General features: G+C 67.7%; 1 protein-coding gene across 2 annotated transcripts; it reads right to left on the bottom strand.

Moving 5' to 3' along the window:
* Positions 1-1,396: 1,396 nt before the first annotated feature.
* Positions 1,397-22,444, bottom strand: CHLRE_11g467720v5 (uncharacterized protein). 2 transcript variants are annotated; one of them, XM_043067483.1, is made up of 27 exons: positions 21,935-22,444; positions 20,439-21,376; positions 19,952-20,221; positions 19,496-19,794; positions 19,013-19,253; positions 18,449-18,827; positions 18,176-18,325; positions 16,756-17,984; positions 16,247-16,466; positions 15,889-16,105; positions 14,470-15,745; positions 14,222-14,299; positions 13,463-13,507; positions 13,139-13,249; positions 12,542-12,697; positions 12,184-12,369; positions 11,860-11,967; positions 11,240-11,380; positions 10,657-10,761; positions 10,220-10,408; positions 8,327-9,968; positions 7,994-8,100; positions 6,860-7,699; positions 6,143-6,712; positions 4,577-5,979; positions 1,828-2,007; positions 1,397-1,668 (listed from the first exon to the last, which is right to left on the bottom strand). In XM_043067483.1, the coding sequence occupies exons 2-25, from the start codon at positions 21,336-21,338 to the stop codon at positions 5,221-5,223; spliced, it is 10,218 nt and encodes a 3,405-aa protein (XP_042919481.1). In that variant the 5' UTR covers positions 21,339-21,376; positions 21,935-22,444; the 3' UTR covers positions 1,397-1,668; positions 1,828-2,007; positions 4,577-5,220. The 2 variants fall into 2 exon arrangements, with proteins under 2 accessions (XP_042919481.1, XP_042919480.1); XM_043067484.1 differs by having other exon boundaries at positions 1,397-2,007.
* Between the last annotated feature and the right edge of the window lie 34 nt (positions 22,445-22,478).

The following is a 22,478-nucleotide window of genomic DNA, read 5'->3' as shown; positions in this document are numbered from 1 at the left end:
CGCGATTGCTGTATCTCGGCGAGTACGGGCCCGTTGTGAAAGAAATGGATATACTTGATCAAATGCCTATAGCTTTCTCGATTCAGAAACGCGAAAGGTCACAAGTGAGAAGTCATGCCGTGACAGGTCATGCCGTGACGTCCTGGTAGGGCAGCATTGTGAGTCCCCTTGCTTGGTCGGATTGTCCCTTCTTTGTAATATCGCAACCATTGTGAGTCAAGGCGCGGTCGACTTGCTTGCCGGGTGTGAGGGGACAGGTGAAGTGGTGGCATTCATAATGCTTGCCGATCGAGCAACTAGCCGTGTCCCGGCTTGCCCGAGCTGGCCACGCAGCGCCAATGCCACACCGGACTTGCATGGGGTTGTTGGGTGATATACCGCCTACTTTCCTGGAGTCGCGACGCCAACTCTGCGACAAACATGCGGCACGCGCTGATGGAGATGCTGCTTGTTAGAGCGCGGCCTGCGGCCCTGCGCCGCGGTGGCGGCGGCGGCGATGGTGGTGGAGGGTCTGGCGACAGCAGTGGTGGTGGAGGGCCTGGCCCTACCAGCAGCAGCAGCGGTAGCCCGGCGGCGGCGGCCCTGGTCCCAGCAGTTGCGGCGTGCATGCGCGTAGCGGAGGGCGCGAGCAAGGCCACGTGGAGGAGAACAGCGCGGCGCAGGGCTCCTATCTTAATGTCTCCAGACATTAATCGGCCACTTTGGCCGTTTCCTAGACATTCCTCCCGGGGGCTAATGTCTGGGGTGAGACTTTGTTGGCCCAGGTTTGGGGCGGGTTTTGTCCGAATTCCTATGGAGAAGCCCCCAAACCGCCTTGTGCCCAGACAAAAGACGGCGGCCATCCGGCCGTTTTTGTCTGGAGCTAGACATCACCCCGAAAATAAGATACGACCCCTGGCGCGGCGTCGCCCGAGAAGCGGCAGGAAGCGGCGCCGGCGCGCAGGTTGAGGCCTGCCTGTCCTGCCAGTGTCTGGTTTGCGGTCTTCGCTGGCATAACATGGCACAGTGTGTGGTGGGATTTCTTGCTGCTTGGTTTGCCTGTGCTTGTGCTCGACAGCGGGACGCGGCTGGACACATGGCGGGTGGTGCCTGCACAAACCGACCCCGGCTATAAGAGAAAGGTGACGGGGGCAGGTAGTGATGAGATCTGGGAGATGAGGTAGTTTCGACACCTTCGGCGTCAGACATTGCACCAATGTCGCGTGGGCCAGCCCACGTTCCCTTGAGAGGGAGAGCCACCTTTCTTGTCGGGTCTTTGGCGCTTTGCGGTGCCACCCAGCACCCCTTACGCATAATGAGATCTACGCATCAGAGGGACTTCATTCGTCCTGACATTATATCCCTTTCGCGTTGTCTGATAGGCACCGGACGGGACAAGGGGAGTGGGGTACGCGGCTCCAGTACTTAATTACACGCCAACAGGCCCAGCGGCTGGGCCCCAGCCAGCCGTTTACGCGCGAGACAGCTGCACAGGCCCGCAGAAGCGCACTGCAGACAGAATGCCGGTCTGCAGCCACTCCCGCACACTCCATGCGGCCCCTACTTCTTACTTGACGCGATGTATACGGCCAAAGGGCCATGCCTGCGTTCAGTCCATCCTTTGCTCCAGCTACCTATCAGCAGCACACTACCCCGTGCTCCGCTCGCTCTCCTCCCACCTGCCCACGCCTGCGTGGCATTTCCAAAACAACCACAACCATGACCGCAGACACAACATCTAGAAGCGTAGAGGGTGCGTTGCATTCACGCGTAACACGGTGCTCGCCGACCGCCCAGCATGTCTGCTGCCAAGACGCACACACATACAAAACTTCGAGTATCCCGTACCTTCATACCATCAGGCCGCTGCCCATCCAACTTGTCACGTGCCTCGCCCCCTCACTTGAGCACTCATGCGACAAGAACAACACATCAACAAGCCATCCTTGGAATCATGTGGAAGCAGTGCGGTTGTGAAGTCACGGAGTATGCACGAAGCGGTGCAAGTCTGCGAGTTTTTTGCTGTACCTGGTGGCTGGTGGCTGGTGCGTCGGCAAAACATAGCATACTGGCGCAAACCGCGGCTGCTACGTATTAGTATGTGTTAATGCCTATTGCATGTAAATAGGTGGCAGGGAAAATTCGGGCGGAGCGAGAAGTGCCTTCGCACGTCCATGGACAATTGACTTTCGCGAGGTTGCCCGAAAAGCAAGCCATGGCTTTGCGCAGTATGACTTCTGTACGTCGTCAATGTGCTTCAAAGACACAGCAGACGGCGAGCCGTCATAAAGAGCCTGTCACCGTTGTCCATTTCTGTAGCGGCTCGCTCTCACGCCTCTTTCTTCCTGGTCCGGGCGCAACCCCCAGTGGACGCGTTCGGACCAGGCCTTGAGGCACGCCGCGATCAGCTGGGGGCGCAGGTGCAGCAACTGACGCAGGCGCAGCCGTTGACGCGAGAGGACACGCAGCGGCTTGCGTCCTTGCGCCGGGAACTGCATCGCGCACGTCCGTTCACGCTGACCCCCAGCCCCTCCTTCGCGCCGATCTATGTGCCCCTTGACAACACGTCCATGGCCCGCCTTCCTGGGCTGCTGCCCACCCTGGCAAGGCGCCATGGCGAGGTCTTCGCCGGTGCAGGCGCGGGCGCCGTGGCACCCTCCTCGTTTGTCCAGGCCGCGTTTGGCGGCGGGGGCATGCAGTCGTCTGCCACGCTGAACGCCGTCGGCTGGGGCCTGTTCCAGCTCGGGGGTGTGACCTCCCGCAACGCCCCCTTCGCCAATTACATCACCACGGACGGGGTGGCCTGCAGCGTGGCGCGAGAAGCACACAACAAGCCGCTGGCCAACTTGAAGCCGGCGACCGCGCCCGCCGATGCGGGGGAGCTGTGCACCCTGGAGGAGATGAAGGCCACGCAGATCATCGGTGTGGACCCGTGCGGGGGAGGGAATTGGTTCATGGCAGCACGGTCTCCGCTGTACCAGCCAGGGCCCTGGGCTTGGGAGGGTGTCGGCCCTGCCCAGCGCTACCTGCTCGAGCTGCACGACAAGCAGCTGGATGAGGAGTTGTTCCCTGGGCAGCTGCCGCCGGAGCCGCGTCGCAGGCGCAAGGGGGGCGGGCGCAAGGGGGGCGGGCGTACGGGGGGCCACCGCCGGAAGCAATCTAAGCACTGGCAGCCGCGAGCCAGGACAGCGCGGCGGCGGCGCCAGAAGCGGGGCCGATTCCATATGAGCATGGGCCACTGGCGGCACATGTCAGGCCTGGAACGACTCCAGCCAAACCGCCCACAGCTTGCGCCAGCCCTGCAGGCGTACACCGGCGGCATCCCCACGGCGGCGACCGCGTCGGCGGCCCGGTTTGAAGAGCGCCTGCGCTACCTCTTCGCCAGTGGGGCGGCAGGGCAGGCGGCGGGGCAGGCGGCGGGGCAAGCGGCGGGGCAGGCGGCGGGGCAGGCGGCGGGGCAAGCTGCGGGGCAGGCGGCGGGGCAGGCGGCGGGGCAAGCGGCGGGGCAGGCGGCGGGGCAGGCGGCGGGGCAGGCGGCGGGGCAGGCGGCGGGGCAGGCAGAGGCGGGGCCCCGGGGCGCGGTGCACGTGCTGTGGCACTACCACTTCTCCGCCTTCCGCCGAAAGCGCTGGGCTGCGTTCATCCAGCGCGACCGCGCGCTCCACCGCGTCGCCAAGCAGCTCACAGGCGGCAGGCCCAAGGAGGAGGTGGTGGTGGGGTGGGGTTCGTGGGCCTTCCAGGGAGGGAAGGGCGGCTCCCCCATCTCCGTCAGGGGCGGGCGCGCGCCGACGGGGCGGCTCATCAAGCTGCTCCGTGAGCGCTACGCCAAGCATGTGTTCATCATCGATGAATACAAGACCTCCAAGGTGGGTGGGTTGAGTGGGATTGCAATTGCTGGTGGGTGGGTGGGCCGCTGGGTTTATGCCTGGCTTTAGCGGAAGCCCTATTGTGGCCCCCCTCCCTCCCACCCTCCCGACCATGCAGACCTGCTACAACTGCGGGTGTCAGGAGATGGCCATCAAGCGGCTTGGGGGGCTGAAGGAGGGGCAGCGGCCCTGGTCGGTCAAAGTCTGCAACGACTGCTTGACGACCTGGGTGAGGACCGTGCATGTGCGGGGACGGCTGGGCACTGGGGACGGATTGATTGACAGGTTGACGGCTGAGACAGCTCATGTGCGCTCTCTTCTTCCTCCCCGTTCCCCATCCCCAGAACCGCGACGTCTCCGCCGCCAACGTGATCCGTGTGCTCCTCCTGCTGAAGCTGATGGGCTTCGAGCGGCCAATCAAGCTGCAGCGGCCGCCATGGCCGCCGGCGGCGGCGGGGCCGGGCTGAGAGCCTGAACGGCGCTAGCAGGGCGTGGGGCTGAGGGTGCACGTGTTGATTGGCGGCGAGTGACGTGACTAGTTTGTTAGCTGCGGGTTAGCACGGACTGTGCACCCCACCCAACCGGCCATGTCCGGATTTGCGGGGATGCCAAAGGCCCCCAACATAGAGGCGTGTGCTTAGTAGGCGCCCGCGTCAAGGTGGCGGGGTTAATAACGACCCGGGATCAGCCCTTTTCCTGCCATAAGGCAGCCACCTCCTTGTTTGCTGTACCATATTACGCACGTCCGATACCTCCTGTTGTATTGAATAAGTCCATGACCATATGCACCTGCAATAAACTCGTGGACGCCTACCAACCCCTCACGACAATGCAAGACCCCCATCAGCATGCACGCACGCAATCGCCAGCTGCAACGCGGGCCTTCTTACATGCAATCAATTATTGGCGAACACGCTCGAGAAGATGCGTCACCAGGATTGTAATATCGCGCCGCAAGGCGCTCACCAGCTCATCAGACTTGAGGACCAACTACCGAAATGTATCAAGGGAGGGATGCGCGCTGCACGTCTGCGTGCAAAAGTGCGTGTGCGTCTCAACAAATAAGGAGCGAGTCAGTGCGCACGCTGCCACGCGGCGCGCAGTACGAAACGTAGCTATCGAGACGTCAATCACCTGATGCCAAGTGCACGCGCCTTTGAAGGTGTGGGGCCGCCACCGATATAATACTCTCCGTTTAGTTCCTGGCCAGTTTCAAAAGTCACACGAAGAAAGATAAATTCATCAAGCCAAAGCTAATGCTAAGCTAAATGCAGCCTTGACCGGTTTCGCTTCCGCTGCCACCGAGGTGAGGCAAAGGCAGGGACAGTGCGGAGCCTGCTACAGGCGCCCCGCTGCCGCTGCCGCTGCCGCCGGACTACCTTGGCGGCGTCGCCGTCGCCGTCGCCACTGCTGCTGCAGCCGCAGCCGCAGCCGCGGCGGCGCCGCCAGACGGCGCACTCGCCGCCGCCCCAGGCGAGGGGAGCTCGTCCTGCACACTGACGTGGCGCGGAGTGGACAGCAACGGATTGCGCCGCTGCCCACTGCCGGCGCCGCCGCCGCCGCCGCCGCCGCCGGTCCTTCCCGGGCTGGCGCCGCCGTTGCCGCTGACATGCCTGCTGTTTGACAGCACTCGGTTCAGCTCGCGGCCAAAAGCCTCCCGTACGAGCGGCGCGCTGTCGCGGCGGCGCGCCGCTGCGGCGGCGGCCGTCGCGTCAGCGTATGGCGAATCCACGACAGCGTCGGCGGCACTGCCGGCGGCGCCGCCGCCAGCATCGGGCCGGCCCTCGAGGGCGCCCGCCGGCGGCTGCGGAAGGCATGGCGAGCCGCCGGCATCCGTCGCCATCGCAGCCGAGGGGGCAGCTGCGCCTGCGCCTGCGCCGTGCGGGGCGCCGGTGGCTTCGAAGGGCGACAGCGCGCCGCCGCCGCCGCCGCCGCGGGACAGCGCCCGCGGCAGTGCGCCGCTGCCCGTGCCGGTGCCGGTGGTGCCGGTGCCGGGCGCCGTGCCGGTCCCCGTTTCGGTGCCTGTGCCTGGGGTCGGGGCGCCGCCGTGGCTGGTGGAGGCGGCGGAGGCATGGGAGGCGGTGGTGGTGTGAGAGCCCACGCGGACGAGAGAGCTTGCGCGCGAGAAGCCGACCTGTTTGGGGAGTTTGAAGGGAGGGCGGGGGAGAGTGCGTAAAGGAGTGAGCATGGCGTCAAAGGGAAGGGAAAGTCGCCGGAGTGCAGTCAGACACTGGGTTGTCAGAAGGAACACAGACGCGACGCGACGCTACGGTACACGCACGCGCACCAAGACACACCTGCAGGTTGGCGGAGGCATAGCGGAGGCTGGAGGCGAGCGAGCCGAAGAACGAGCCGTGGCGCGACGGCCGCCCGCCGCACGGGCTTTGCAGCTGCGACGGCGGGGGCACGCCGGGGCTGCCGGGCGCGAGGCCACCCGCCAGAGACAGAGCTGCCGGCGGCGCGACAGCGTGGCTCTCGCCGGCGATGATACCAGCACCTGCACCTGCCGGCGACGCTGCCGCCGCCGCTGCCGCCGCCGCAATGGCGGCTGCCTCGAAGTCGGTCATGCTCAGGCCTGCGGAAGCTCGGTGCCCAGGGCCGGGCGCTGGGCGGCGGTCAGCTGCGGCGGCTGCTGACGCCAACGCTGACGCCTCCGCTGCGGCGGCTGCCGCCGCCTCGTGTGCACGCTCGAACCGGGTAACGGCGCAGGCCGCGGGGGTCGCGGCAGCTGATGTGTAGGTGGCGGTGGAGATGGTGGTGTCGGCGCCGGACGGGGCCAGGGCCTTGCAGGCAAGGTCCACGCAGGTGCTGGCGACGTCGGCGCCGGCGGACTCCGCCAGTGGGCCGCCCAGGTACTGAGCGCAGGCCTACAGTCAGGCAACAAAGCACAGCACGGTCGCAGCAAAACCTAGGCGCGCCTAGCCGTCGACAACCAATGCCACGCCCAACACCCCACCGGCCCCAACTGCAGCACGCAGCCTGCCCCCCCCCCCCCGCCCTGAACTGGCACGCACCGTGTCAAGTCGAGCCACGCCCTCCGCCGAGTCCTGCACCTGCAGCCGGCCGCGCACGCCACTGCCGCCGCCGCTGACGCCGCTAGTGCTGGCGTCGCCCGCCGTCGCGCCCATCGACAGCGACGCCGAGCCGGTGCCGCCGCCGGTGTCGCTACCGCCGCCAGTGGCGCACCGCATCAGCGTCGGCGGAATGCCGGGAGGCACGTCCTGACGGTTGGCGACGTCGGAGTCCACCGGAAGGCGGCTGGCGGCGGCGGCGCCGCCGCCGCCGCCACGGCCGCCTCCGGCTCCGCCAAAGGCTGCAGTTGCGGCCGCCGCCGACGTCGCCACAACAGTAGCCATGGGCGTGGCCGGGGCCGCAGCAGCGGCAACGGACGGCGGCGCCATGCGGCTAAGGCGGCGGTTGCTGCCGCTGCGCGCCATGCCGTTGCCGGTCCAGTCGGTTGCCACGACCGCCGCCACGCCGCCTCCCGGCGCCGGCGGCGGCACAGGGCCGCTGCGGCCGAGCATCGTAACCGACGCGGCGGCGGCGGCGGCGGCGGCGGCAGCCTCCGCCGTCGCCGAGGGTGGCGAGCTGACGCCCAGCGTCTGCGAGTGCGACTCAGCCTCATCCCCCTCCTCCAACCGGGGGAGGCCAAGCAGGCCGCCCACGCTCAGCCCGGCCGGCGGTAGGCAGGCGGCGCTGCCGGCGGCGCTGCTGCCGGGGCTGAGCGTGGCGGCGCCCGGCGGCGCCGGCCCGGCGGCGCCGCCGGTGCCGCCGACCACGACGCCTACGCCGGGCATGCCGCTGAAGCCGTTGCCGCCGGCGGCCGGCCCGATGGGGCTGTACAGGTAGGTGTGCTGCGGGTGGGATTAAAGAAAGAATGTAAGGAAGGCGCGGGCGGAATGGTCTGCAAGACAGAAAGACGACCGGCAAGCCCGCCGGCAGGCAGGCATGAGGCATGCAGAGCTACATGGTGCCTGGCCGCGCTCTCTTCTGTCGCCTCTGGCTGGCCGGAGAGCACCGCCACCTGTTGCGAGCTCCACCACACGCGCGGACCGGCAGCGGGCCTGGCCCCGCCGCAGCCGCTTCACGCCACCTTACATCCCCTCCCGCCTCTCCCATCCCGTATAGTTGCCCCTCGGCCTCCTCACCAGCGGAATGCTGCTGCTGCCAGCTGAGCCGCGGCTGCCCCCCGAGGCGCGCTCGGCGGACAGGCGCTCGGACATGTTGGAGTCGCGCTCCGTGGCGGGGCCGGTGCCTGTGCGGGCGCACATACACACACAAACACAGGTGCACGTGTGAAAGGAAAGCACGAAGGGAAAACACGAAGGGAGACGGTGTCGACAGGTGCACGTGTGTTTGGGGTACACGGTTTTGAGGGGCCGGGTGTGGGGCTGTAGGCAGGGCCAGGTATGAGACGGCGGTGTTACAGGTTGCGGGTTGCGGGTTGCAGGGCACAGTGGCAACCCCGAACAAATCGTTACCTGTTCCGCCGCCGGCGGTGGTGAGGCTGCTGAGCATCAGGTTGCCGCCGCCGGTGAAGGCCCCGGTGGCGTTGCTGCCCAACAGCAGGGGGTGGCCCGAGCCGCCGGCGGAGCCGCCGCCGCCAGGCAGCGGCGGCAGTCCCAGCGCGGCGGCGGTTGCCGGGTGCAACGGCATGCCGCCGTAGTAGTGGTTGTGGTAGTTGGCAAGGTGGTACGGCACGTTTGCGGATGAGGCGTTGCTGGCGGGCGTGAACGGCGACTCCATGCCGTCCGTACCGCCGCCCGCACCGGTGGTTACGGTTACGCCTGCCGTACCGCCGCCGCCGCCGCCGCCGAGGTGTGGCGGGTACGCAATGTACGGCGCGTTGGAGCCGCCGACCGTCATATTGCCGGCGCCGGCACCAGCGCCCACGGACGACTGCGTGTGGTTGCTGTTGCTGGACAGGCTCTTGCGAAACAGCAGCCGCTGCTGCGCCGCCAGGAAGGACGCGGCGGCGGCGGGCACGCCGCCGGCGCTGGCCGTGGCGCCGGACGCCGACCCAGCCATGCTGCTGCTGCCAGCGCTGGAGGCGTCGAAGCGAGCAACGGGCATGCCGGCGGCCGCCGCCAGCGCCGCGTGCGCGTCGCTGCCCGCGGTCGAGCTGGCGGCGGTGGAGCTGGCGGCGGCGCTGCCGCCACCAACCGCCAGGTGGTTGACGCCGCCGGCCCAGGCGCGCGCACTGCTGACGCGGCGCATGGCACCCAGGCGGCCGCCGGTGGCGCCGCGGCCGCCCAAGGCCGCATGCAGCTCCTGCATGTGTGCGTGGTGCCGAGCCAAAACCATCTGCGCCATACCCAGCGGAGAATTGGGGCTGGGCACGGGGCTCGGCGCCGCCGCGCCGCCGCCAACCGCCAACACGGGCGGCGGCGGCGGCGGCGCCGCCGCCGCCGCCGTCCCAGCAGCGGCGCCGAGCACAACCACCTGCCCAGCGGCGGTTGCGGCACCCGGGCCGTTCGCACTAGCCGCTGCCGCCGCTGCCGCTGGGCCACCGCCGTTTCCTAAACCCGCCAGTGCCGACGTGCCACTGCCACTGCCGCTGCCCCGCTGCAGCTGCATCGGCTCCACCTGCGACTGCTGCTGTGGCTGCTGTGGCGTGGGCGGCGTGGGCGGGACGCTGGCAGCCACGCCGGCGGCGGTAGCGGCGGCGCCAACGCCGCCCACCACATGCCGTTGCGCCGCCATGCTGTTCGCGCGGCGACGCTCCGCCAACGTCGCCGCCACCCCACCCGCAGGCGACAACGCGCCGCCGCCTCCCACGCTGCCGCCCGCCGCCGCCGCGGCCGCCGCCATGGCGGTCGCCGCGGCGGCGGCGGCGGGCCCGATCCCGTACGAAGTGTGTGACCGGCCGCCATTGCCGCCGCCCACGCCGCCGGCGCCGCCGCCCGCTCCGGATGCGGTGGAGGCGGGCGTGGTGAGGGTGGAGATGACGGAGGTGGCGGGGGAGTCGAGGGGCTCGAGCTCGGGGCAGTAGCGTGCGGCCATGGCGGCGCGCAGCTGGTGCTGCAGCGCCCGCAGAGCGCGGTGGATGGCTGTGAAGGCGGGGCGCTGCGTGTGCATGGGCCGCAGGCAGGCGCCCACCAGCGCCGCATACTCGGGAGGGACCTGTGGCAGCGTTGGCAATGTGAGTGTTGTAAGGGTTACTGTGTGTGTGTGTGTGCGTGTGTGTGTGTGTGTGTGGTAAGGGAGTCTTGGTGTGCAGATGTTTGTGGGCGAGTAGTGGGCGGGGTAGAGACTTATAGACAAATGCACAGTCGCGTTGGCCGACTCCTTCCGAGCCCCAAACACACAGACACGGTCTTTGCGCCTTGTTCTCCTTGTGCTCTTTAACACGGACACGTGCGCGCGCCGCTCACCGAGGGCGGCAGCTTGGGGAAGTTGGGGTGCGCCACGTAGGAGGGCGCGGGCGGCTGCGCGCGGTGGTGTCGGGCGCCGCCTGGTGGCTGCGGCGGCGGCTGCACCGCCAGCCACACGGGCTGGCTCCAGGCCAGCTCCCACAGCATGACGCCGAAGGCGTAGGCGTCCGAGAACTTGGTCAGGATGCCCTGTGATATGTTTTTATTATGGTGGTTGTGAGGTTGTGCGACTTGGCGGGAGAGCTATTGTGGTAGTGTGCGAGTAGGTTGTGTGCGAGGTACGGTAGTTTGCGTGTGGTGTGCCTAACGGCAGGGTTGCGTTGAGGTTGATATGCGCGTGACGTACTGCTGTGGCAGAGCGCACACGGAAGGCGGCGCAGCACGCGGAGGGCGGTGGTGGCTTGGGCACGTGGCCCTTCCCCCTGCCGCGCACTCACGTGCTCGATCTGCTCGGGCGCGGCGTAGAACTGCGTGCCCTGCCACACATTGGACACGTGGCTCTGCGCGGCGCTGAGCTTGACGGACATGCCGAAGTCCGCCACCTGCGACCGACAGAGAGGGACACACGCACACGGGGGGTTGCAAAGATTGGTACAGAGAAGTGTGGCGAAGTAGGATCGAGGGGGGGGGCAAACGTGGGGATGCCGAGTCACGGACATGGTGTGGTCGGGCCCGGCAAAGCAAAGGCAAACATGCGGCACGACAGCACAACTGCGATGCGGCTGCCAACAGCCCTGAGCTTATAGTTCCCCGTTCCATTCGCCCCCGCACATGGCGGCAGTTCCACGCGTTTCCCCCGTGCGGCCCTCCTCACCACACGGCCCTCCTCAAGCCACACACACCCACAGAAAGAGCGAGCGGTGCCACGGCCACATCGCATCCCACGTATCACGCCACGACACGAGACTCCGCAAACTCGACACGCGGCAAGCCAAGACAGTTCCAGACCCGGATGCGGCCTCTCGACACACGGCAACTCCCCTTCCCAAGGCACCCCCCCCACACACACACACGCCTGACCTTGGGCACGTATCCTGCCAGCGCTGCGCTGTCCCGCTTGAGCAGCACGTTGCGCGGGTTGAGGTCTCCGTGCACGACCTGCTTGGAGTGCAGGTGTCGGATTGCGGCGGCGATGCCCAGCGACAGCTCCAGCACCATCAGCTGTGGTGCAGCGAAGGGAGGGGGGTTTACATTCATGATTATTTCAGAAGTGAAGGCGTAGCCAGGGGTGGGGTTGCAAAGATGGTTGGAAAAGCGGTACAGGAGGCACTAGAGACTGCAGACGAAGTCATAAATACCAGCCCAAAGTAAACCAAAGCACGCGGAACAAGTGGAGGAAAGGTTGAGGCGTAATATGCAAGCAATGATGCATATGGGAAGGGGCCGGAGGGGAGGGCCGGGCGGCGAGCGGGTCTCAGGGGTGTTTGCATGTCACCGCGTTCGCACAGCACGCAACGCCAGTGTGTCAGCGGGCTCGACATGCCTTATGAAGAGGGTGCAGTATGCGTGTGGCAAGTAGTGTGGCAAGGGTGCGGCCACACAGCACGTCCACATCCAGAGACCACGACCGTGTATGGTGCCACAGCCCTTGCAACCGAAGCAACCGCTTCCTCCCTCCAGCATACCATCATGACACCCACCATGTTGGGACCGCCGCCGCCGCCGCCGCCGCCGCCCGACTCGCGGCCGCCGCCGCCCGCCGAGGAAGCGTCGCCGACGGCACCGTCCATGCCCGCGGAGCAAGCCACCTGCGGCGCGGGGAGTGCATAGCCTCTCAGCGCATTGCAGCTCTTCGCACGGGAGGCACTTCTGTGGATGTTGCATCCCAGCCCCGCAGCCCCGCACACCCGCCCCAATCTGACCATCTGTGGCTTTATCTATCCCATAGCCCAGTGGGCGAAAGTTGCATTTCGCGACCATGGCACTGCGCGGCAGTTGCATGGCACTAAACCGCCGGCACCCACCGCCACGTGCGAGTGTGCCGCCGACGGCTGCTGCGACGGCGCGGAGGTGTCGCTGCCCGCGAAGCCGGCGCCGGTGGCGGTGCCGGAGGTGCCGGTGTTGGTGGTGGTGCAGAAGAAGCGGCCCTTGAGGGCGCGCAGCAGTGTTCCGCCGTCGCAGAACTCCTGGATGATGTAGAGCCGCCAGTCCTGTCGGGTTCAGCATGGGAGCGGGAGCATGGGGCAAGTGGGGATGGATGAGGAGGTGCGTTGTGGCGGAGAGCGGTAGGTGGGACCGCAAGCAAATGATGTGAACTCACCCCGCCACACACATACACACACATACGCACACACGCGGTCAGTCTGTCAGCCAGCGACGCACCCGGATGTCAGCCATGGAGCGCTCGCCGCCGCTGCTGGCGGTGCTGGCCGCCGAGGCCGCCGTCACGCCGCCGTCGCCGCCGCCATTGTGGTTGTGGTTGGTTGGGCGGCGGTGCGGCACCACGCCGATGGGGCGCGCGTCCACAGCGTAGGTGGCCTGTGTGTGTGTGTGTGTGTGTGTGTGTGTGTGTGTGTGTGTGTGTGTGCGTGTGTGTGTGTGTGTGTGTGTGTGTGTGTGTGTGTGTGTGTGTGTGTGTGTGTGTGTGTGTGTGTGTGTGTGTGTGTGTGTGTGTGTGTGCGCGTGCGTGCGTGTGTGTTAAAGAGCTCAAGGAAAACATTACGCGTAGGACAGTGTATGCGATGCAGAATTACGGCCGCGGATTACCTTCAGAGTATACTGTGCGTGTGTGTGTGTGTGTGCGCGTTGTGCGCGTGTGTATGTGTGTTCCGCGGGGGCGGCGTGGACAAGAGTTGGCGATGCGTCGGAGGAAGGGCGGTAGCAATCCATGACGGCAGCACTGCCGAATGCCGACGCCCAACCACGATGACACCCAAACTCGCACACAAACATATGTTACCGCCGTATGGCGTTACGTACCACAATGTTGGGGTGTGATATGGACTTGCTGAGCGCCGCCTCTTGTAGCGCCACCTTGCGACTGTAGCTGGCCTCCTGGAACAGAATGGTCTTCACCGCCACACTCAGGCCCTGCGGGAGATTTGCAGATGTTGTGATGTTAAGGTTTGTTGCTTTGTTGGTTTAGTTGGTTGGGGTGAAGCAGGCGGCGGCACGTCAGGGGTGAGTGATAACGTGCCAGGCACGACGCCTTCCCTCGACATTCCCCAACACACCGACAACCGCCTGCACACACACACATGGGGCTTCACGCCACACGTGGGGGTCACGCCGTAAGTTACGCACCTGCCAGCTGCCGCGATACACAGTGCCGTAGCCGCCCGAGGCCACCTGGTGCGGGGAGGAGGAGGGGGTTGCAAGGATTGGTACAGAGAAGTGTAGCGAAGTAGACAGCAGGTGTGGCGTTGTGCGTACCGATGACCGACCCCCGAGGAGGGGTTACATTCATGATTAGTTGAGGAAGTGGTAGACGGGGGGGGGGAGGAGGGGGAGGAGGAGGAGGAGGAGGAGGGGGAGGCACGCACACGCACGTGAATGTGGCAGCAGCTTGTCAATGCGTCACCACCATGTCATATGCATATATGACGCGTTCTAAGAACTGTTCATTCCAGACCGCACCGCGCACCCAACATCAATACGGTAGCCGCCCATGAAGTGACGGGGGGGGGGTTACATTCATGATTAGTTACGGGGGGGGGTCACCACACAGCGCCAGCCTCAGCCCCGACCCCAGCCCAACTCCAGCCCCCCTGCCACCCCAGCCCCAGCCCACAGCCTTCGCCTCCACAGCCTCCGTCCACAACCCCCCTGTCTCTGCCTCCACAGCCCGCCGCACTCCACCACCACAGCCCCCCGGCCTCCGCCCCAGCCCCCCTCCCCGCCTCCACAGTCCCCTCCGCCTCCACAGACCCCCCGCCCTTGACCTTCATAGGCCCCCCAACCCCTCCCCGCACCCCCCCTCTGCCTCCACAGCGCCCCCCTCCCCCACAGCCCCCCTCCCATCCGCCCCCCCCCAGCCCCCCCCCTCCCCCCCCCAGCACGCACCACGTCCAGCACCAGCAGCTGGTGGTCGTCAATCTCGTTGGACAGGTCCACAGACAGGCTGTGCAGCTCGTCCAGGACCTGTGCGAGCGAGCGAAAGAATCGAACAATAAATCAAGACGACAAGATGTAATAAGAGGTACAGGAACAGCAAACATACCGTACACATATTTTGCATGCATGAAGCTAACGAGCTCATCCATCTGAGCCCGCCCGAGCTGGTACTGTATTATCCCGGCCCTTTGTCTCACCGCCGACTGCGTGCGGTGCACGACCTTCTTAACCGCCACGCGCGACGCCACCGTGTTGCTCAGCGCGTTGAAGGCCGAGTGCGTACCCGCGCCGCCGCCGCCGCCCGCGCCAGCTGCTGCCGCTGCCGCGTTGGAGGCATTGGCAGTCAACGCCGCCGCGTTGACCAGCGCCCTCGAGCCCCTGAGGGTGTTGTGGGTGTTGTGGGTGTTGTTGTTGCTGCTGCCGCCGCTGCCAGTCAGCGCGGCGGTGGTGCCGTCTCCGCTGCCGGTAGCGCGGCCCTCGAGCTTGTCGGTGAGGGAGCTTTCGGTGGTGGCGGTGGCGGCGGCGTCAGCGGCGGTCACGCCGCCGCCGTGTGCGGTGAAAGCCGTGTCGCGCTCACGCAGGCCGCTGGAAGCCTTGCTAGCGGCGGGGCTGATGCGCTCGCCGCCGCCGCCGCCGCCGGAGGCAGTGGTGGTCAGTATGGTGGCGCTGGTGGCGGCGTCGGCCTGCGAGGAGGCGACGCGGCCCTCCGGGGAGCCGTCGCCGCCGCCGCCCGCGCCGCCCAGCGCGCTCAGCAGCGTGCCGTGGCTGCTGCGGCTGCGCGCGCCGCCGCCGCCGGCTGCGCCGCCAGCCGCCGCCGCTGCGGCGGCGCCGCCGCCGGGAACCAGGCTGCCCGAGTCTAGCGGCTCTCCGGCTCGCAGTCGGTCCATAACCCGGTTGAGCCAGGACAAGCTGCCGCGCGGCGCCGTGCCGGAGCCGGCGCCGCCGCCAGCTGGGCTCGCCATGGCGCTGCCGGCGGCGGTGCCCACGGCGAGCGGCAGCGGCCGCATGTGGGCGCCGGCGGCGCTGGCGGCGCGCGCGGGCGCGGCGAGACCGCCAGCCGCGGCCTCCTCCGGCGTCACGCCCAGCGTCAGCCGCCGCTGCAGCGAGCCGCCGCCGCCACCGCCGCCGCCTGCTGCGCCGCCGCCAGCCGCCGCGACGCTGCCGGTGGAGAGCCGCCCGCGCCCCGCCGCCGGCCGGCGGCCGCCCGCCGCCTGCTGGTCGGGTGAGCCGCTACTGCCGTCAGCGCTGACGGCGGCGGCGCGGCCGCCGCGGCGGCTGCCGCCGCCGCCGCCCTGCTCCAGGTCGTCACTGTCACGTGGCGGCGCCGCCTCCAGGGCGGCGGAGGCGGCGCTGCCGCCGCCGACGGAGCGGTTGGCGGCGGCAGAGGCGGCGGCGAGGATGGACCCCAGCGCCGCCTGGTTGCGAGGGCTCATGCCGCGGACCAGGGCTGAGTCGTCTTGCGACATGTTGGCTCTGTGTAAACACGGGCGGCAGCATAGGGATTACACTCATGGAACTTGAAGAAGGGGTAGACCGTGGGGATCACGGTCGGACAGGTGTTGGTTTAGTCACGCGCAGATGCTGTACACAAAGGACACGAGGTATCGTACACTCACTTGTCCAGCCCGGCAGCGTAGCCGCTGTGCCGGCGGCGGCGGCTGACGAACAGGAACGCCACCACCGCCAGCAGTGCCGCGCCCACCACCGCGCCCACAACGACGCCGGCAATGGCGCCGCCGCTAAGGCTGCCGCCGCCGCCGCTGCCGTCGGCGCTCGGGGGCGGCAGGGAGGGCACGGGTGCCGCAGGCTCAATCGTGGGAGAGGCTGGCGCGACTGGAGGAGGCGGCAGGGCCAGGAGGTGCGGCGGCAACACGGCAGATTGTGAATCATATTATTACAACTGTCAGTACCGTACTTTAAATAACAGGAAGATGGAAGGCGCAATAGCAACAAGGCGATCGCGTCGCGCCTCACCAAGGAACAGCAGCTTCTGCATGTCGAATCGGATGATCCCGGCGCTACTGCGCAGCGTCACATTCCGTAGCAGCAGCTGCGGCGTCGGGCTGTTGCTGCTACTGCCGCCGCCGCTGCTACTGCCGCCCAGCACCGCCACTGCGGCGTCGGTTGCTACAGCCAGCTCAACCTCACCGCCGCCCGCAGAGGCCCAGGTCCACGGCTCCGGCCAGGCCGGCGGCTGCAGCAACAATGGGCCAGTGGAGTTGTAGGCAGTACGGTACAAGTCAGAGCAGATGGTTAGTCAGTGGATGCAACGCAACGCACCATCCTTTCCAGAATTCCAGTGATTCAATTTGAGGCACCTGACACCGAGCGCGTGCAATGTGTCTCCTTGTGGCACCCGAAGGAGACACGAGCAGCGATGCGGACAGCACCATAACATTTATCTAGAATCAGGAAGCCGGCACAAGCGCCGTGCACCGGCACCATTTGAGACCACAAACACACCAAACACGCCCGACACGCACCTTGAGGCCCAGGTCCTCCAGGCCCGCACACGCCGCGTCCGTCAGCAGCGTCGCCGCCTCCGCCGTCGCCGCCTGCCACGCCGCCAGCACGGACTCCGCGCTTGCCGGCGCTGGCGGCGGCGGCGGCGGCGGCGCAGCCGACGCCTGCGCGAGCTGCCTCGACGAGGTTGAGCGGCGCAGCCGCCGCCGCCACCGCGGCACCTGCGCCTGCGGCCTGGCCGCCTCCTCCACCAGCGCCGCGACGGCCGCTGCCTCGTCCGGATTAACCGCGTGCGGGCCGTCCACGCCCGCGTCCGTGCCCATGCCACCGTGCCCGACGTCGCCAGGGGCAAACACAACCACCTGCGCAAGCGCGCTCCGCCGCCGCGCCGCCGGCGACAGGATCGCAAGCGCGCCTGCGTCGGTCCCGCTGCCGCCGCCGCTGCCGCCCGCGGCAGGGCTGCTGAGGTCATCGACGCTGGCGGCGCTGAGAGCGGCGCCGCTGGTGCCGGGGGCGCTGGTGTGCGGCAGCGCCGCGCCGCCGCGAACTGCGCAGGCGAGCAGCAGCAGCACCTCCTCCCGCGACAGCGTCACCACCGCGCCGTCCAGCACCAGCGGAGCCCCGGTAGAAGTGGAGCTGGAAGAGGAGGAGGAGGAGAAGGAGGAAGTGGAGGAGCCGGGCACGAGTGACCACAGCCGAAGCTGCAGTGACTCCGCCAGTAAGGTCGTCGTCGCCGGCGGCGCCGGCGGCGGCGCCGGGGTCGGCGTTGGCCTAGGCGGCCGCGGCGACGGCGGCTGCGACTGCGTGGCCTCTAGGCTGAATACGTTGGCGGCGCCGCCGCTGCCCTTTCCCAGAATCGTCGCCGGCTCGCCGCCGCCGCTGGCCAGCGGCGGCAGCGGCGGCGGCGGCGGTGGCGAGGGCGGCGGCGGTGGCGGCACCGGCCAGGCGCTGCCGCCGCCCAGCTGCCCCGTGACGTTCCGCAGCCAGCCGCTGCGAAGCACCTGCACCGAGCGCAGCGTCAGCTGCGCCGCAGCCGCCGCCGCCGTTCCGCCGCTGCCGCCGGACGCCGCCGCCGGCGCCGCCAGGTAGCCCAGGCCCAAGCCCATGTCTAGACTGTGTACGGAGCCGGGCGGGTGGCTGGCTAGGGTGGTGGGCAGCGCAAGCGCCAGCCCGTCGGCGGGCCACTGGGTGCGGTTGAGGGCGACGGGCGCGAGCAGCTGCAGCAGCACGCGGCCGTTCGCCACCGTGCCTGCGTGTCACACATACACAATGCAGACACGGGAGGTGCGTGGTTACAACCCGAGGAAGGGCCGGGGCAGAGTCACGCGCATGGCGAACCGGCTTGGCAGTGGTCGTCGTGAGCGAGAGCGGAGCACCAGGCAGGGCGGCACGGCACGGTTGTGGCGAGGAGAATGACAGAGGAAAATGCGAGCGGCTCACCGGTGGGAATGCCGGCAGCTGCGGCGCTGCGCTTGAGCTGCCCAAGGTCCGCCGCCACCGCCACCGCCTCTTGCAGTTGTCCGGCACTGCCCGCCGCCAGCAGCAGCGTGGGCGACGTGAGTGCAGGGTCCAGCAGTGCGGCGGTGTCGCCTGCGTGTCATGTCAAGGGCCACAGTCGGCAGATACATAAGCGCACGAAGAAACACAAGGGCGTAAAAACATCTAATGATAAACCAAGACGCAATGCAAGCTGACCGTGCGAGCCCGGCGCACCTGCGGCCACAAGCCACGCCGGCGGCGGCGCCGCCAGCAGCTCCGCCGCCGCCGCAGCCCACGCGCCCGCCGCGCCGGCGCCGGCACCGCTGTCCGCGGCGGCCTGCAGCGCCAGCTGCAGCAGGCTCCCGCTGCTGCTCACACCGCTGGCGCTGCTCCCGCTGCCGATCGCGCTGCTATTGGCGCCGGTCGTGTTGCTGTTGGCGCCCGCCGCCGCCGCCGCCGCCGCCGCCGCCTCAGCCGCCGCCGCTGACGTCAGCAGCAGCGGCACGCCGTCGTAGGCCACGGCGGGGTCGTCTGTCAGCGTCACGTCGGCCAGGGCGGTGCCCATCAGGCCGCCGGAGCGCAGGCGCAGCCGGTCCGCAGCGAACTCGGCGCCCTGTGCGGTGTGTTGGAAAATGCAGGGTATCCGGATATGGGTTGCGGATGTCGGCACAGACACGCCCACAAGGAACATGCGAGGCCGCACGCCGTGTGCGGCCATGAATCCACCCTTCCCCAGTATTTCCAGCAGCCTCCCAGCAAACTTCAGCAGCCTTCAAAAGCAGCGCTTTCGCTCCTCACCTGGATGCGCTGCAGCAGGGACCGCCGCCAGCCCAGCAGCGCCGCCGCCGCCGCCGCGCCGCCGCCGCTGCCGCCGCCCGTGCCCGAGCCCGCGCCGCCGTTGCTGCCCACGGTGGGGTTGGCTGCCAGCGCACCCCAGTACGCCAGGGCTTGCAGCTCGGGGGTGGGCAGCAGTAGCGTCACGCCCGACAGCAGCAGCGGCGCGGAGGCGGCCGCCGCATTCGTGGTCCAGTTGGCGCCCCTGCGGCCGGGGGGGCGGTGCACACAAATGTACCGTACTACGTGGTTGGATCCTCGACTTGGTGAGATCGACACACCGTCAACCTGGATCGAATGCTAGCGCCCCCGCGCCGTCCACGATCAAGCGCGGAAGCCCCTATCTGTGGCGCAAGCGCACCATCCTCATCCAGGAACTCCCAAACGCAAACCCCCAGATGCAAACTCCCATATGCCAACTTCCAAATGCAAGTCCCATCCGCGCACCTGTCTGCCATCACCACGCCCACGCTCGCCGCCAGGTACGCCGCCGGGTGCCGTGCCAGCCCCACCAGCCCCAGCCCCGCCAACGTCACCCGCGCGCCGCACCGCACCGCCGCCACCGCCTCCAGGCCGCGTAGGTCCAACACCGTGCCGACGGCTGTCGCATTGCTGCTGCTGCTGCTGTTGCTACTGCCGCTGCTGCTGGTGGTGGTGGTGGTGCTGCTGCTGGTGCTGCTACTGCCGCCGGCAGCGCCAAGCTGCTGGCGGCCCTGGATGGTGACGTTGACGTGCAACACAACCCCCTGTGCGGTTCAAGCAACAGTACACACAAACTTGTTGCGGGAATGATTACATCAGGCAGGCATGAATGCGACAACCTGGAAGCTTGTCCAGCATAACGTTTAGGTGCTACAAACATGAACACCACACGCTCTCCGTGGCCCTCTCTCTGGCCCCCACCTGCTGCGGCCAGGCCGCCGCCGGCAGTGCCACCACGCCGCCCGCCGCCAGCCGGATCACGTGCGCGGCGTGGCTGCGGCAGTCGGGCGCCTGGGAGGACACGGCGCCGGCTGTAGCAGCTGTGGCAGCTGTAGCAGTAGGAGTGGCACCAGTGCTGATGGCAGCTAGGGCCGCCAACAGGGCGGTGCCGTCGGCCGCATCCCACACCACGGTGCGGTCGGTGGCGGCGCGATCGGCGGCGCAGGCGGCGGCGCTGAAGTCGTCGGAGCGCTGTGGAAGAAAGTTGGGAAAAGAGATGAGAAGAGAGCGAAGCGAATGAGGGAAGGTGGGTTCTGGGGTATAGGAGAGGTGCGGCAGGCGTGTAGCAGTCCATGGTTCCTGTCAGGCGCGCGGAAGGTGATTGTGATAGGCGATCCCGGCCGGGTTCCGTCCTCAAGACAGACATCGGCATGACCATGGTGGCTCAAAAGATAGCCTGTTCACCCACCTCGCAGGTCAGCGTCAGCTCCTCCGCCGTCAGCCGCCCGCGGCGCCACGTGCGCACGTAGGCGCGCGGGAAGGCGAAGCGGATCAGGTTGTCGTCGTCCGTCACGTTTAACCCAACAACAGCACCGCTGCTGCTACTGCCACTGCTGCTACTGCTACTGCTACTGCTACTGCCCCAGCCGTAGGCCTGCTGCCGAGCCCACAGCGTCTGCAGCAGCGAGCAGCGCACGGCCACGGCGCTGAAGGACAGGTGCAGCGAGGCGCCCGCGCCCAGCCGGAGGTTGGGCAGCAGCGGCAGCAGCGCCGACGCCAGGTCCGCCTCGGCGTCCACCTCAGCCCCGCCTCCGGCGGCGCCGCTGCTGCTGCTGTCGCTGCTACTGGGGCTGGCGGCGCTGCCGTTGCCGGTCTCCTGCGCGACACGGCGGCGGCGGCGGCGGCCGGCGCCCGCTAGCGATGCAAGGTCCGGCGGCGGCGGCGGCGGCTCACCCCCGTACACCGCCGGCGGCATGTCCGACGGCGGCTCGTTGTCCCAGGCGCCACCGCCCTCCGGCTGCTCGTTTTCCTCGTTGTGGTCGGGGTCAGCCCCCGAGCCTCCCCCCCCGCTGCCGCCCGCGCCCTCGCCGCTGGCGCCGTACTGGCCACTGCCGCCGCCCGAGCCACCGTCGCCGTCGCCAGAGGCGTTGTGGGGGACGGGCGGGACGGGGCCGCCGTAGTAGCCACCGGGCGGCGCGTACGTGCCGTAGGGGCTGCCGGTGGGCGTTAGGATGACGCCGCCGATGGCGCCGCCGCTGGTGTTGAGGCGCACCGGCGGCGAGGGCCGCGGCGGCGGCCGCGGCGGCAGCTGCCGCGGCGGCGGGCTGGGTGGCGGCGGCCACGGCGGCGGCGGCCGTGGCGCGTACATAAGGTCCAGGTCAATGCCCGTCAGGCGGAGGCGTGTGCCTGTGAAGCAAGGAGGATTGGGGAGATTGAGATGTAAGTTCGCGAAGGCGAGGTCCCGAGGAGTTGGATTCGCGTCGCGGGACGGGGCGTGGGGTCCAGCAGTCGGCCTGCTCGACACAGGTCCGACGGAGACGGCGGACGCGGCGCGGCGCCAATGCAGGTATTATGATGCAGCGGCAGGATCTTAGTGATGCTAAGATGCGTTAAAAGCGATGCTGAGTGGCCGGCGTGCGTTCTCAGAGCTGAGGCGAGGTCGCCAAGCCGCACGCACATCAACATGCCACCTGGTTTGGGTCGCGCTGTTGTGCTCCTGGTTGTAACCGATCGTGAATAGCTGGGTTCTAGTTCAACCCAACAGCAGGACCTAGCGACGCGGCCAGTTTCGTCCGGAAGACCGAGCTTTGGGCTGCAAAAACTGGCTCCGTTCGGTCGCCAGCCATGTAGGAAACGCGCTCTCTGCCTGCCGACGCCAAGCCTGCTGCTTGCTCAGCGGTAAGGTGACCGTTAACCAAGGCGTTTCGTGTGTTAACTGCACATTGCAAGAACTCGCTACCGCACCTGACGATACTTCGCCCCGCAGCGATGCTCCATCCAGTTGAATCGTCGGCGGCCGAAATCCAGCGCTGGGGACGCTGCCGATGCAGGCTGTGTGACCACCGGGGGTCGCGCTTAGGATGGCAAGAGCGACGTCTCTGCTGGGGCACGAGTACCGCGCCTCTGACGGTATCTCAAAGTCTGTCCTGGGCTGCCATGCTGCTCTGGCGCCGGGCCCAAGCAGCACGAAAACGACCAATACTGCGAAGCCTCGTCTCGCCCAGCCTTGTCTCCACAAGCCATGCCCACTGGCCCTGTTCATATTAGCCCAGCCTTCCATTTTTGGGGCCGGCCTACCCCATTGGGGGGAGCCCGGCTCCGCTCGCTGATAGCCGTGACATCCCAGCGTTATCGGCTGCGATGAAAGCTCTATAATGTCTCAGTAATTGAACGGCATGCTTGGAGGTCGTCTTCAAGGCAGACTCGCTCGAGAGAAACCGTCGCGAAAATGGTGAAGAGTTCCTGTAGAATTACTTCGTCTTATCAATGCTAATACAGTTATGCAACC

The sequence above is a fragment of the Chlamydomonas reinhardtii genome, chromosome 11, assembly GCF_000002595.2.
Source record: "Chlamydomonas reinhardtii strain CC-503 cw92 mt+ chromosome 11, whole genome shotgun sequence".
NCBI lineage: Eukaryota > Viridiplantae > Chlorophyta > Chlorophyceae > Chlamydomonadales > Chlamydomonadaceae > Chlamydomonas > Chlamydomonas reinhardtii.
This window is presented reverse-complemented; position numbering and strand designations above follow the sequence as displayed.

Coding starts and splice junctions, on each gene's coding strand:
- CHLRE_11g467720v5 (XM_043067484.1), bottom strand. CDS start 21,338: ATGTACGCGCCACGGCCGCCGCCGCCGTGGCCGCCGCCACCCAGCCCG. Junction 12,370..12,541: donor GCTCCATGGCTGACATCCGG/GTGCGTCGCTGG, acceptor TGAACCCGACAG/GACTGGCGGCTCTACATCAT. Junction 11,968..12,183: donor CGGCACACTCGCACGTGGCG/GTGGGTGCCGGC, acceptor CCCGCGCCGCAG/GTGGCTTGCTCCGCGGGCAT.